At 36.5% G+C, this 14574-nt stretch overlaps 2 protein-coding genes across 3 annotated transcripts; one reads left to right on the forward strand and one right to left on the reverse strand.

The window, feature by feature from the left end:
- Positions 1-1467: 1467 nt before the first annotated feature.
- mvk (mevalonate kinase) lies at positions 1468-11262 on the reverse strand. 2 transcript variants are annotated; one of them, XM_051894022.1, is made up of 10 exons: positions 10940-11262; positions 10152-10299; positions 9840-9981; positions 8983-9138; positions 8053-8156; positions 7912-7957; positions 7669-7759; positions 6566-6685; positions 5440-5593; positions 1468-2011 (listed from the first exon to the last, which is right to left on the reverse strand). In XM_051894022.1, exons 1-10 carry the CDS (start codon positions 11015-11017, stop codon positions 1860-1862), a joined length of 1191 nt encoding a protein of 396 aa, XP_051749982.1. In that variant the 5' UTR covers positions 11018-11262; the 3' UTR covers positions 1468-1859. The 2 variants fall into 2 exon arrangements, with proteins under 2 accessions (XP_051749982.1, XP_051749983.1); XM_051894023.1 differs by having other exon boundaries at positions 1469-2011; positions 9840-9978; positions 10940-11261.
- Positions 11263-11334: 72 nt separating this feature from the next.
- On the forward strand, positions 11335-13759 carry mmab (metabolism of cobalamin associated B). Its single transcript, XM_051894025.1, has 9 exons — positions 11335-11566; positions 11681-11745; positions 11927-12020; positions 12110-12167; positions 12488-12560; positions 12676-12773; positions 13181-13245; positions 13349-13408; positions 13512-13759. The coding sequence occupies exons 1-9, from the start codon at positions 11463-11465 to the stop codon at positions 13594-13596; spliced, it is 702 nt and encodes a 233-aa protein (XP_051749985.1). The 5' UTR covers positions 11335-11462; the 3' UTR covers positions 13597-13759.
- The last annotated feature ends 815 nt before the right edge of the window (positions 13760-14574 follow it).

The following is a 14574-nucleotide window of genomic DNA, read 5'->3' on the forward strand; positions in this document are numbered from 1 at the left end:
TGCTTCATGAAGCTTCGAAGCTTTACGAATCTTTTGTTTTGAATCAGTGAATCAGAGCACCAAAATCACGTGATTTCAGTAAACGAGGCTTTGTTACGTCATAAGTGTTTCGAAATTTCAATAGTTCACGTGACTTTGGCAGTTTGATAAATGCTCTAAACCACTGATTCGAAACAAAAGATTTATAAAGCTTCATGAAGCATTGTTTTGAAATCGTCCATCACTAGATATTGTTGAATAAAGTCGTTATTTAGTTTTTTTGGTGCACAAAAAGTATTCTTGTCTCTTTATAACATTAAGGTTGGTCACATGAACTGTTTATATGTCTTAAACATGTCTTTAGTAGCTTTCTGGGCCTTGAAAAAGGAAATGATCTTGTTGGCAATGCAGGCCTCACTGAGCCATCGTATTTTATCAAAAATATCCTAATTTGTGTTCTGAAGATGAACGAAGGTCTTACGGGTGTGGAACGACATGAGGGTGAGTAATAAATTACATAATTATTATTTTTGGATGAACTAACACTTTAAGAAAAAAGGAAGAAAATAAGACTTGCCAAGAAAACTGGGGCCTGTTGCATAAACACTGCTGCTAAGTTGAGACTGTGTCTTAAGAACTGGTGTGACCAACTAGCAATTAGTTACGGCTAATCAGTCTTACTTTTCGGATTCATATTAGACCAATCTGCCTTTTTATGTAACGGACTTAAAAAGTTATGACCAGTCTTGAAGAAAAAAATTAGAAGACTAACTTGTAAGACTAGTTTAAGCAGCTGTAACCGGCCTGGTCTTACGCTGTACATTATGGCCCCCTCACTTCCAAAATGATGCACCTGGATTAAACATGCTGTTGTCTTCACATTTACAAAACTGGTAGCACTCACTTTCAAAGATGTCTCTGACCTCCCTAGGTCTTCTTAAACTGACTTGTTCAAGCATAAGAGGCTCTGTCCTTCTGCCGGCCTTCAGTTTACAGGAACACATTCATCTCAGTGCAAATCCATTTCCTTTTCTCTAGCTCCAGGTCTTGTGCGCTTAAGATAGCCCTCTTTATCTGTTCCTCACAAAACACCACTAAAATTACACCCCTCTCCTGGGACTGTGGGGAAATGTGCTCCGCTCTAAGTGCAGAGCGTTTATTTCATCACTGCGCTTCACAGATCAACTTGGGCTGCGTCTGGTCGACAGCCAAAACGCATCCTTGCATCCACTACTTGGCTTCAAAACTGTTCCGGTGCAAAATATTCTGACAAAGAGCAAAGAACTGAAAAGTAATTACTTTGGGTTTAGTGACAATAATACAGCGGCTGTACTCAGTCCAAAATGCTCCAAGCTGTGCTAGTTCTGGTCAGAAATGTGATCCTTGTTGAGAAACATTTTGGCAGATGAGATGATCGTACTATATTTGCTAGGAATACACAGACAGGCCAAGAAATAATAATCTTGTGCAACACAGCTTTTTATGAAAAAGAAGATTGGAATTTATTAAATATTATTTTTTAATTAATTTAAAAAAAAATTTCTAAAAATATCTATTATTTGGATTCCATACACACTGTCTAAAATTGACAGTATTAAATCCATGTCTTACACTCTGCTGCCATCTAGTGTCATATAAAAACGTACTGAGTTTGATGCTTACAATGCATAAGCACTTTGAATGTAATAATACAAATAGATATTTCTTAATTCAACAGATGATAAGCTTATGTTTTATATTATTTTCCAATTTTTAATATAACATTTTCCAAGTCTGATTATTAACTACATTTGTTGAACCAAGATCCAGATTAACAGCAGCAATGAGCATTCGTGCTAATGATAAGGACGAAGCATAAAGTACAGTGTTTTCTTTGTGTCTCAGTAGCTGTAGAGGATCTTCAGGATATCCTGACTGAGTGCAGCAGAAGAGTGCTGCTGTACCCCAGGAGCTCCAATACTGGTCTCCCAGCAGTCAAAGCCACAAGACTTTAACTCCTCAACGGTGCTCTGAATCACTGATGTATCGGTCTCTGCAAACAAAAAATACAAAAACATACGCATTAACAACAAGACCTAGAAAAATTACTTTCAACAAAACAAAAGCTCCATGGAGTTTAAGCTAAATTGTGTAAATGTGTAATTCCTGCATCAACATAGTTCATTTAAGTAAGTGAGGATAGCAAAATAAAGTAAACTGTGACATATTATACCCAAAAATTCTTCATACAGTGGACTACCAGTAAAATTGATACAAATTTGGGACCAAAAATTATTCAGACACTTTGACCTGACCATGTTTTGCTTAAGTGTTATCTGACATAATTTTTTCTGACACAGTTTAACTATAGTGAATAAACTGTAATAAGGAAATGTTCAAGGTGCCTGAATAAATGTTGGTTTGACTAATATAATATAATATAATATAATATAATATAATATAATATAATATAATATAATATAATATAATATAATATATTATATTATATTATATTATATTATATTATATTATAATATCAAAAGTTTAGGGTCGGTACATTTAAAAAAAGAAATAAATTAATACTTTTATTCAGCAAGGATGCATTAAATTGATGAAAAGTGATAGTAAAGACATTTACACTGCTACAAAAGAAATGCTGTTCTTTTGAACTGTCTAATCATTAAAAAAAAATCCTGAAAACAAATGTATCATGGTTTCCACAAAAATATAAAGCAGCCCAACTGTTTTCAACATTGATAAGAAATGTTTGAGCACCAGATCATCATATTAGAATGATTTCTGAAGGATCATTGAAGATACCAACCCCAAACTTTTTCACAGTAGTGAATTATATTATATTATATTATATTATATTATATTATATTATATTATATTATATTATTATAGGGAGGATTGGATTCATATTTGTCTCTTGCATGAACAGCACAACTTAACATGTAAGGAGCATGTGGGAAATAAAGAGAAACAAACTTCATATGAAAATGTTATTGTTATTGTTGTTATTTGTATCTCATGTCTTCACAACATTGTTCCTGCTAAAAAACTTTTTTTCCCAGTTGTTTGTGTCAGGAGCACTGACCATATTCAGGTGGTCTGACAATCTGCCAAACCCTCAAACATGACACCCAAGAATCAGTGTGTGTGTGTGTGTGTGTGTGTGTGTGTGCATTACCGTGGCTGATAAGAAACTCTTTATTTTCGCAAAATATACACTGAAGCATCACCTTTTTTCTCACAGTGTCTGAAATAGTTCAATAAAGTATTTGGTCTCTCTGAACCCCTCCTTTCCAAGAGCCTACTCTGCTCTGATTGGTCAGATGGCCCAGTCTGTTGTGACTGTTCGACTGCTTACAGCGTGTGTCGGAAACTAAATGCCCATTACCATGTCTGAATTTCAGTTTCAGTTTCTTCCTCAGTGCTTGCACAGTTATACAAACAGTAATGATGCCGACGGTTTTACCTTATCAATTCGAGTGTATGCAAAGTGGATTTTCTTTTGCAGCACAGAAAACAGTGTCCAGTGAGTACTCCTTCAGGCCTCAGCTACAACTACAGTATTTGAGGGCGGGTCAAAGTAGACGTTGTTCGCGGGCAGCCAATGAAGACCATAGGCTGGAATTATGCTAATTTGTTACAAACCTACATAGGTTTGTGCAGGGAGTAAAACTGGAATTACTGACGAATTGTTTCAGGCAGTTCATAATCGTTTTTTTCTTTTGGGAGACAATTAACAACTATAGAACACACGACATGAAAGGTAATACCCGAAAAAGCCTAATGGGGCACTTTAAATAACGCTGAGATGGTAAACAACCTGATTTAAAGGAGCGACTGGACACACAACAGCTGAAAAAGACTAATCCTGTCTGCAAATCAAATGAAGAAAAGGACTTTACCTCAGAAATCTCAATTCAGCTCTAACAAGCCATGCCTAGAAAAGACAATGTCACATACTCAAGCTGCTAGGCTAACAACATCACATCATAAACATTGCCCGGCTTCTTCCTGCATTGTATCTCCTCTTTATAGAGGCTGTTTTTGAGGGTTCTAAGATCCTGATTAAAATTCAATGCGTTAGTGGCTTCAGGCATAAACAAAGAGTGTGGCCCAGTCTGACAGCTGCTGCGTCAAGTTGTTAGCTTTGTCAGACAAGAGTGACAAGCAAGATTTACCTCACAAATCGCATTAAACAGTCATGCAGCCTGCAGGGTGCCACCCTCATGGAGACTTTTCAAACAATACGCAACAATCAGACTGATTAACCACAGGTAGCATTTCCAAAATATACACAGTAGGGTTCCATGAAGACATTTCATACAAAAACAACGATTGGGACAATTATAATAAATCAGGTGTCAGAACTGACAGAAGGTTATCTAGTTGTCTACACAAATGCATCACAAAGCCCTAGTAACCCATTACAAGTAATGCAAGTTACGTAATCGGATTACTTTTTTTTTTCAAATAACTAGTAAAGTAACGCAAAATATCTGAGTTACTTCTTCAAATAAGAAACGCAAGTTACTTTGTTTTCCCATTTATTGACCGACAGCTCTCCTATCCCCATGTTATTTTGTTTCGTTATTATGATTGTTGTTGTCATCTGATGACATTGTACAAGCAGAATGTGGTGGTAGGTTGTATTTGTATTTGTTCCGCCCTCCTCCACTGTGATTGGACAGCTATGTAAAAAGTGACAGTGATGAGCGCTGCGTTTTACCCACAGTTGAACATTCTTCAGCTCACGGTAAAAACACAGAGCACTCAGCGCTTCAGCGTGAAATAGACGCTCAGCGCCTCATTGCGCTCCTGCCATTTTAAAAACGTGGCGTTCCATTGAAACATTACGCTAGCCGTGGGAAAAATCGCTTTGGTGGACACACGGCTTTACTCATCTCAGTTGCACAAAAATATGAATAAGCAAAAATGAAAAAAAAATAAATAAAAATTAGTAAAATTAGTTAAACCACATTTGTGTGTGTGTTTTTTTTATTGCTGAAGTAAGAGCGTTGAACCTTCTCCTGTCCTTTTCTTCTGCGATCCAGAATGGCAGCACAGATGAGAGGTTTGTTTAAGCTGCGCCCTCTACTGTACAGGCATGAATTTGCAATTCCTTCAGCCTGAGGCTTACTCATTTCACTTTTGGTGTGAAAGGGCCTTTACATTTGCCAATAGAATTTTTGTTGTTATTAAAAAAACAAAGAAGCAAGCCCAGGCCAGGTGAGAAAAAGTAACACAAAAGTAACGTAACACAAAAGTAACGTAACGCATAACTAAGCAACACCATTAGTTAAATTTTTAGGGAGTAACTCAATATTGTAATGCATTACTTTTAAAAGTAACTTTCCCCAACACTGAGCCCTAGCAACCACCTATAACATTCTAGCATAAAGGCACTGATTTTATGCATGGACAAGCACCAAAATCTTTTTTCTGTTACTCTGGTGTGTGTATTGGTACCTGGTCGTAGGAGAGTGATTCCACAGCCTCCTCCTCCTGCCCCCGTCAGTTTGCTGTGCAGCCCCCTGGCCAGAGTGACCCTACACAGTGTGTCCAGAGATGAGTGACCCACACCCATCACGTTCAGATGGTGCTGGTTTATATCAATCAGCTCCTGATGACAAATGACACACAGTCTAAAAAGGATCAATAAAATCCATCCATCCATAAGGGCTTTCTCTGAATAAAAATATTGATCATTTCTTTGGTCTTTTGCCACTTTTTATTTAAAGGAAAATTTGAGGGAGGACAGGAAATTATGGGCAGAAACAGAGGAACAGGATAAAGATTCAAACTTGCTTCGCTCGTGCACAACTCAAATTAACATGTAAATGCGCAAACTGCTGGGCGATGTGTCAACAACAAAATAGCATCTCTGCTCTTGTATAATGTAACAAGATTTGCAGGAATACAGTAAACTGTAATTGATCATTATATGGGTTGTTCACTACACAACATTTTCTGTTTGTTGCAAATGTGATAGATATGAGTCAGAGAGTACTATATGACCCCAGAGACATCTTGGGTTAAAGTAAAGGCAGACTGTGAAACAGCAACTTTCATTTATTTCAGACTGTATGTTTAAGCTAAGATTTGGTCACAACTGATTGGGAATTTTATGTCACCAGCCCATGTCCATTTGGACCAACTCATTTACATGCAAAAATTAAATGACATACAAACCCAGCAACTAATTTTACTAATGTTAGTAATGTTTTGCCTAGAAAATAACAAAAATAAATCTAAAATACTCCACCATTCAAAAGTTTGGGGTCAGTGAGATTTTATTTTTTTAAATAAAGTAATAATTTTATTTAGCAAGGATGTATTAAATTGAACAAAAGTGACAAAGACATTTACATGATTACAAAAAATATATTTCAAATAAATGCTGTTCTTTTGACCTTTCTATTCATCAAAGAATCCTAAATAAAGTGCTGATTTTTTTTCCTATCGTGAAAGTAATCTTTATAATTCCCCAAATTTGTCTCAGACAGAAAAAATGTGGCAAAAAACTGATAATAATATACATCTATTATTAAATGCACATTTCCTTCTTTATGAGGGAAAAGCTGTGTGATTGTACCTCTAATATGTTGTAGTGCTCAGCTGAAGGTCCGTGTGCGGCCATCTCTGTGAGAGTCTGTTCACAGGTGCAGGACACAGCGCTGACAGACTCCAGAACCGGCTTCATTACGAAGGGAAACTGCAAAACAACACAGCGCAGAGGACTAAAAGGACAGATAAGTGCTGCACAAACACAGGTGAGGGAACAACATTATCCATCAAGAAAAATTATCAGCTTAAGCTTGTCACAGTAAAAGATAATTATAATTGTCATCCTTAGTCAAGCAGAATCTCTCTATACAACTGCAACTCTAACTCTTGCTATTTGAAAATAGTCCAATGTACTATGTCGCTGACATTCTCTAATAACTGATGAATGCACGATAAGTTGACCAATGAAATCGGCAGCAGGGTGGGGTTTGTGATGGTTTGGGGTTAAAAATATCATGCAGTTTTGCCAGCTGCCATTAAATTGGCAGACGAAGAAGAATAATAGTGAATTTATGCCACCTAGTAGGCTGGAGTGTGAAGTACTGGCTGGCACACAAAAAAATCAATGGCATCCGCTCTTGGGTGCTTTACTAAGTGTCAAGTTGAAGCATGATGTACTGCCATCGTGCTAAATTCAATCAACCAGATATTTTATAAACCATCTCCTTTTTTGTTCGACAGAAGAAGGTAAGTCATGCGGTTTGGAATGACATGAGGGTGGGTCATGATGATTCATTTTTGGGTCAGCCATACCTTTAAAGCAAATTTTAAAAGATGGCGGAAAACTAAATTATGCTTGTTCATGGCTTATTTCTTTGACTAATAATGCCACAAAAGTGTAGAATATGACCCCTTTCAAGTCTGTCCTGACTCTTTACTCTTTTCCACCCCAATAATACCGGAATTCCACTTCGCAAATCAGGATGTGCCAGCAGTGAGGCTACCTGCTGCCGTTGTCAGGGTAACAGAGCACAGTAGCGTTGGCAGAGTGTTTCATTTGGAGCTCTTATAAAAGGCACTCAGCACTGGGCCCCTGGAGTGTTCCTCCCTCACACAACACCGGCCATTATGTTAATTGAAGGGCACAGGAATAAAAATATAGAAGAGGGGTGTGGAGGAGCCATTTACTACCTTGTTAATTTTGTCCTTCACTCCAGAAACAAGCACTTTGGTGCTACGTGGTACTTTGGTGTTAGTGAGAAGGATTCTCAGAATGGGGACCCTGGGGAGAAAATGAACCCAATAACACACTTAGAAAATTCTGTAAGTTCACTGAAATAACTTTTTATGTACTTTACTGATAAATTGGAATAGTAACTTTATGATAATGAAAAAATATATTGTGAAAATAATGTATGCAGAGTAAAATCTTACCAGCTTAGTGGAGTTATATTCCCAGCATGGTATCTTAAAAAGCCACCTGTTATAGAAAGCATAAAGTGATATAGTACATATACATCAAATGAAGAAGCATCATGAATGCATAAGATGGCAGTCATAGGCTGAGAGTCATACCCCATGTGCCCACGGCATTATCCACCCCTGAAGGGTTACCATGGATGATCTTCTCGCCCATGAACGCCCACCTGTTAATCAGCTCCATCTCATCTTTACACCATCTACAACACAAACACAACATTTTCAGTTAACAGGTACACAAAAAATGCCATGAAAACGTTTTTTAAAAGAAATTAATACTTTAATTTGGAAAGGATGCATTAAATTGTTCAAAATTGTCAGTCAAGACATTTATAATGGTACAAAACTTTCCACAGAAATATTAAGCGGCACAACTAATGGCTGCTGAAAATTCAGCTTTGCCATCAGAATAAATTGCATTTTAAAATATATATATAAAAAAAAAAAAAAAAAAAAAAAAAGTGTTATTTTAAATTGCATTAATCTTTCACAATATTAGTGTTTTTACTGCATTTTTGCTCAAATAAATGCAGCCTTTGTGAGCCTAGGAGACATCTTTCGGAAACATTTAACCACTTCAGGTCTAATGTTTTTTGTTGTTGTTTTTTTGCCACTTTTATTGAGAAAAAGAGTAGGAAAAGGACAGGACAAATGATGGGGTGATCATCTGCAGAAGCACTGCAGCTAAATTTGACTGAACATGGCCAGAAGAGCAATTCTAAATTTGAAGCCTTTTATCCTTTTGAGAGGACAGAGGAAGGACAAGAACTTTACGTTAATATCTCTGCTCCCTGGTTGCTTAATCTATCATCTGAATCAGATGTATCCATTTCGAGGATTGTGTAGCCTTATTTCTGACAATCTGGCCTGGGAACCAAAAAGTTGCAGGTTATTTTAGGGAGACTCTCCCTGTAAGGAAGTCACTTTTAACAAGATAACACTTTTAACGAGTTAAAAGTAAATGAAACAATCTTTACCTACATTATCTACATAAAAGCCCCATAATCGATTGTAATGAAGTGTTACCTGGCTGACTCCTGCTGTGGCCTAAGAGGAGATGATATGGTCCCTCTGGCAGACAGCAGAGCGGCAGACAGGCAAACATTATAGGCGGCACTGGAGCCTAAACCAGCTCCTGTGGGCAACTCCGACCACACAGACACTGTGATACTGGCCAGATCTCTGAAAAAAAAAAAACAGCAGCAAATGTCAAAAGCCCATATTACAACAATGTTCAAATGAAGCTTTCAAATAAATGCAGATTTAAAGTGCCCCTATTATGCTATTTTAAATTTTCCTCATTTTGTTTTGGAGGTCTCCTACAATAGGTTTACATGCATCTAAGGTCAAAAAACACTAATAATAATATTTTCCCCTCCTTTCCAAGAGCCACTCTGCTCTGATTGGTCAGATGGCTCAGTCTGTTGTGATTGGTCAACTGCTTACAGTGCGTGTCTGAAATGAAACAGCTATTGTATACACTTGTATACACAGTGATGTAAACAGTAGCAATGGCGTCTGTTTTGCCATTTCGCAGTGGAAAAAACAGTGTCTTCTCGTCATGTCGACAACAAGAACCAAACTCTTCCAGGCCTCAATTACAGCTACAGTGTTTGAGGTCGGATCACTGTAGATATTGTTCGCAGGTAGCCAATAAAAACCATAGGTGGATATTATGCAAATCTGTTACAAACCTATATGTAGGCAGTTCAGAATCTGTTCTTTCTTTGGAGAGAAAATAACTAAATATTTTTCATGCACTTTCTTTGCAGAACTTTTACATTCACAAACAGCTATATTACACACTACACGAATGGAAATATTTAAAAAAGCATAATAAGGCACTTTAATAAATAATGCAGAGAGTTTAACAGTGTTCTTACTCCGCAAAAACAGCCAGGTACATGTAGAGGAAAGCCAACACTGCCATGCTTCTTGTGTCTGTGGAATCATCTGAAATGCCCGTGAATTCACGTAGTCTCTTCAAAAGATCTGCGTCAAGTTCCTTCAAGTCCCCCTGCTCTGCTAAAACAATGAACAGTCAAAGAAACACAGGCCAGAGATGATTGCTTTAAGACACTGCATTATTACAATTTCAATAAAGAGGCATGGAATATACAGGAATAAATAATGACAATTTTCATTTTTGGGTGAAATATTCTTTTAACAAAAAACAAACATCCATCTCCTCTCACCTTTACACCCAGCCAGAAGAGGCTGCAGCGCAGTTATTTCCCAGGACAGGAAAGTGTCAATATTGGGGAGGTTAATGCGCACTTCACCGGATGATGTGGACTGCAGCCGCAGGAATGTGCGCAAATTCAAACTCACAGCCAAAGCAACCTGTTTAAGATTGATCAAGAACAGAAGTTTCAGTTTTCCAGCAGTACATTGGACACAATAAACCTGAATGATCTCATCTTTGACTCTGAGCATTATTAACCCTAAAATCAACACTGCAACAGTTGTTATTAAATAATATGCAATTAAATAATACCTACTAATTAAATATTGGTAAAAACAAAACAGTAGCTGATACTCTGTATGTTACAGCTTGCTAAAAATCACCCAACAAGGTTTAATTTTCAAGTTAGTATTTGACTTGTAATACCAACATTTAGTGATATAAAAATTACTACATCGCCTCAACATATCAACTTACATAATACACAATTTTTGTAGCAAAATGGAAAAACTATAGATATTAAAACTATATACTACATAAAAATTACATATTTATATAAACATGAAAATTACAAATTTGAAAAGACTACATGAAACATGAAAAGACTACTCCAAATGATTTCCAGGACCATAAAGCACATTAGCTTTGGAAGTTTTTTCAAAATCCTAAATAAAATATCCTTCAAAACTATGATTTTTCTAAACCAATGACTTTCTAAAACACTTCAATGAGGGGAAAAGGGAAAACTCGTCAATTGAAAGAAATCAATGTTGGGGTCTCTGATGATTAAACACCCACCTTTCCATGCACGACAGAATGCTCACCGTGGAGAATTACTTTCCCTGGTGCTGAAACGAAGAACTCTCTTGTTTGCATCCTGAATATTAGTGTTTTTTACAGCTTTTTGCAGAAAATGTATCAGTAAATGCTGACCAAAGCAATAAAACCTTGCTAAAATCTCATATTTGTTCTCATCCACCGAACTAAATTCAGCGCACTATTCTTGTAGAAGTTTAAAAATAACAGTTTAGCTCAATAATCGAGAAACCCTGAGGTAAAGTGTCATTCACAGAAACGCATTGCTTCGGCTTGTCCATTGACATACACATGAACCTTCCCTATAGTCTCTCACATCGTTGACTCTAAACCCGCCTATCAGGATGAAGTTCTCATAGTCACCGACTCTCAAAACACCAATCGCAATTCGCACCACCTCGCGTCATAGGTTGCGCGATAGAACGTCCGTCTACGGGCAGCAGAAGCTGTCAAATCGGTCAATAGTAAACACAGAAGCGCGTTTGGAAATGTTTTAGCGTTTACGATGTTATCTTATTTGACCAGGACCACAAGTCTTCACCGTGCCCTTCGTTTAGGGACATGTATGGGCATAAAGCGGATGCAGCCGGTGTGTGGGGATGAAAGAAGGTAAAAGGACTGTTGCAGCTTTGAAGCCCATATCCCATGTGTTTCAGGCTAATGTAGCCAATGAACTTCAGTGTATTACTTTGTACGTTACCATTGTTTTCTCCCTTTTCCAAGGTATGCAGGCACATCTGAAGAAAATAGAAGAATTCCCAAGATATACACAAAAACTGGAGATAAAGGTTATTTATTTTAATAATGTAAACATTTGTGCTGGCAGCCTTTATATTGGGAATGATCAACATTATATATTTACTACAAAATTGGAAATTATGTTACTGGGTGCTAGAGTTAGAGCATGTCAAACTGAAAGTGTTAGGTTTATGTAAACATTGCCCTGTTTTCAATGTCTCACCTCATTAGGTTTTTCCAGTACCTTCACAGGTGAGAGGAGACCAAAGGAGGATCATATATTTGATGCTTTGGGAACAACAGATGAATTATCATCAGCAATTGGGTAATGGATAGAGTTAATGTAGCATAATGTGTGGGTCAAATGACTGTAAGATGCTTTCCAACAATAAAACTTCTGATTCCCTTTTTCAGGTTAGCAAGAGAATTTTGCATTGACAGTGGCCATTCATTCACAGATCAGCTGGAGAAGGTCTGTTTCTCTCTGATGTTTGCATCAGAATGAATGATTTTAACTACAGTGGATCTGAAATTATTTGTACAACTAAGCCACACTTTAAATGCATGAATTTTATTGCTGTATATATAAAAAGGCATCTGCAAATATATTTTGCTAGGCCTTTCCACAGAATGAATAGTAATTTTTGCAATTACTTTTAACCAACTCATATCAAGTTGATTTTAGTGGATGTACAAAGTCAGCTGACCTCAGATTTAAAATGTTTTTAAGTAAATGGTTTGCATTTTTGCGTGACATAAGTGTCCACATACTTCTCTTGTCTGTCTGTACAGATCCAGTGTGTACTACAGGACGTAGGATCAAATATTGCCACTCCACGGTCATCAGCTAGAGACAGTCACATCCGTAAGCTCTAAGTAGAATTGAAGGAAGTTTTCGATATACAAATGCATTTAAATACTTAATAGCATATATTAGCAGTAAAATATGAGCCTAATTCTGATGTTCCTGTTCCAAACAGAGAAGACAAAGTTCAGCTCTCGAGCTGTGATTGAGCTGGAGAGGTGGATTGATTCGTTTACAGAGGAGCTGCCTCCACTCACCAACTTCATACTTCCTGTATGTATGTTCCAGAAATATGAATGCTTACATAATCTCTAGAGTTGAAAGGCGATTAGACCCTAGATGGGAAATTGCAATTACTGTCTGATTTGAGTTGTTAGTCACTAAGAAATCAAAATTGCCAATTCATATTTTTGTCATTTTGCAGTATTTATTATAAATGATTTATCCGTGCACATCATTATTTTTTAATTCATGTGCCTCGTAATCTTTAATCAAAAGAACTTTCCCTCCCTCTTGCAACAACATCTCTTCTCTGATGATGTGTTTACTGGTGTGAGCAATAGCAAACTATAATGATCCAATCAATTTCCGTTGGACAATATGAAGTCCCGCCCTACATTTTTTTTGTAAGTAATGTGATTACTGAGGAAAAGCCATTTAATCTCCTACTCGATTTGCAGTCAGGAGGGAAAAGCAGCGCAGCTTTACATGTGGCCAGAACAGTGTGTCGACGGGCTGAACGCTGGTCAGTCTGACATACACGTGCACACAAATAGTATTCTGTAAAGTTTCTCAGTTCCACTTGCGTTATTTACAGCTGTGTCAGGATCAAATGTTATCTATTACAGCGTTGCCCCTGTTGTTCGTTCGGGTGAGACAGATCCTGAAGTTGCCAGATATCTGAACAGGTATGAACTTATTCTATTCTCATTGTCATTATATGCAAGTTTTCATTTGAATCTGTGAATTTTATTGTGATTTAAGTAAAATGAAGACTTTTTGCTTCCACAGATTGAGTGACTACTTGTTCACGGTGGCTAGATATGCTGCAATGAAAGAGGGCAATGCAGAAACAGTCTACAAAAGACCTGAATAGGGGAGGAAGAAAACATCTCAGTGTCTCATCTAGAATTTCAACCATGTTCCTCTTGTTTCCATTATATATATCTGAATACAAAAACACTGGTCAGGCTTTTTACACAGAACAATGTATAAAGTTTTTGAGAAGCCTAACAATAAAAATTTAGGGAACATTTTAACACTTTGCAATCATTTTCTGATGGAGTTGCTGAAAAGTTATTGAAACTTTGTATTATATTCATGATCACATAGTTTGCCTTCATGCAAAGTTAAAATAGTCTTTTATTTTTATATACATGTATTACTTGGAGTAACTACTGTGGTAAATTAGTTTTAATATTCCCATCTGTACCCTGAAAATGATGTTGATTTTATGAAATATATAAATTAATCAAAGTATAAAATGAATCAGTCTTGCATTTTTATCTACACTACCTTTCAAAAGTTTGGGGTCGGTAAGTATTTTTTATGTTTTTGAAAGGAGTCTCTTGTGCTCTCCAAGGGTGCCTTTATTTGATCAAATATACAATAAAAACAGTAATATTGTGAAATATTACAATTTCAAACAACCCCTTTTATCCTACTATATTTTAAAATGTAATTTATTCCTGTGATGGTAATTATACATTTTCAGTGTCACATGATCTTTCACAAATCATTCTAATTTGATGATTTGGTGCTCAAGAATAATTTCTTATCATAAATGTTGAAAACATTTTGAGTTGCTTAATATTTTTGTGGAATCTGTAATACATTTTGATGAACAATGTTCAAAAGAACAGCATTTATTTGAGAAAGAACTCTTTTGTAACATTGTAAATGTCTTTACTTTCACTTTTGATCAATTTAATGCATCCTTGATGAATAAAAGTATTAATTTCTTAAAAAAAAAAAAAAGATTACTGACCCTAAGCTTTTGAACGGTAGTGTATGTTTCCATGACAAATAGCAATAGTGTTGTTTTCTCCATTGAATCAATAACTTGCATTATTGT

The sequence above is a fragment of the Ctenopharyngodon idella genome, chromosome 5, assembly GCF_019924925.1.
Source record: "Ctenopharyngodon idella isolate HZGC_01 chromosome 5, HZGC01, whole genome shotgun sequence".
NCBI classification, from domain to species: domain Eukaryota; kingdom Metazoa; phylum Chordata; class Actinopteri; order Cypriniformes; family Xenocyprididae; genus Ctenopharyngodon; species Ctenopharyngodon idella.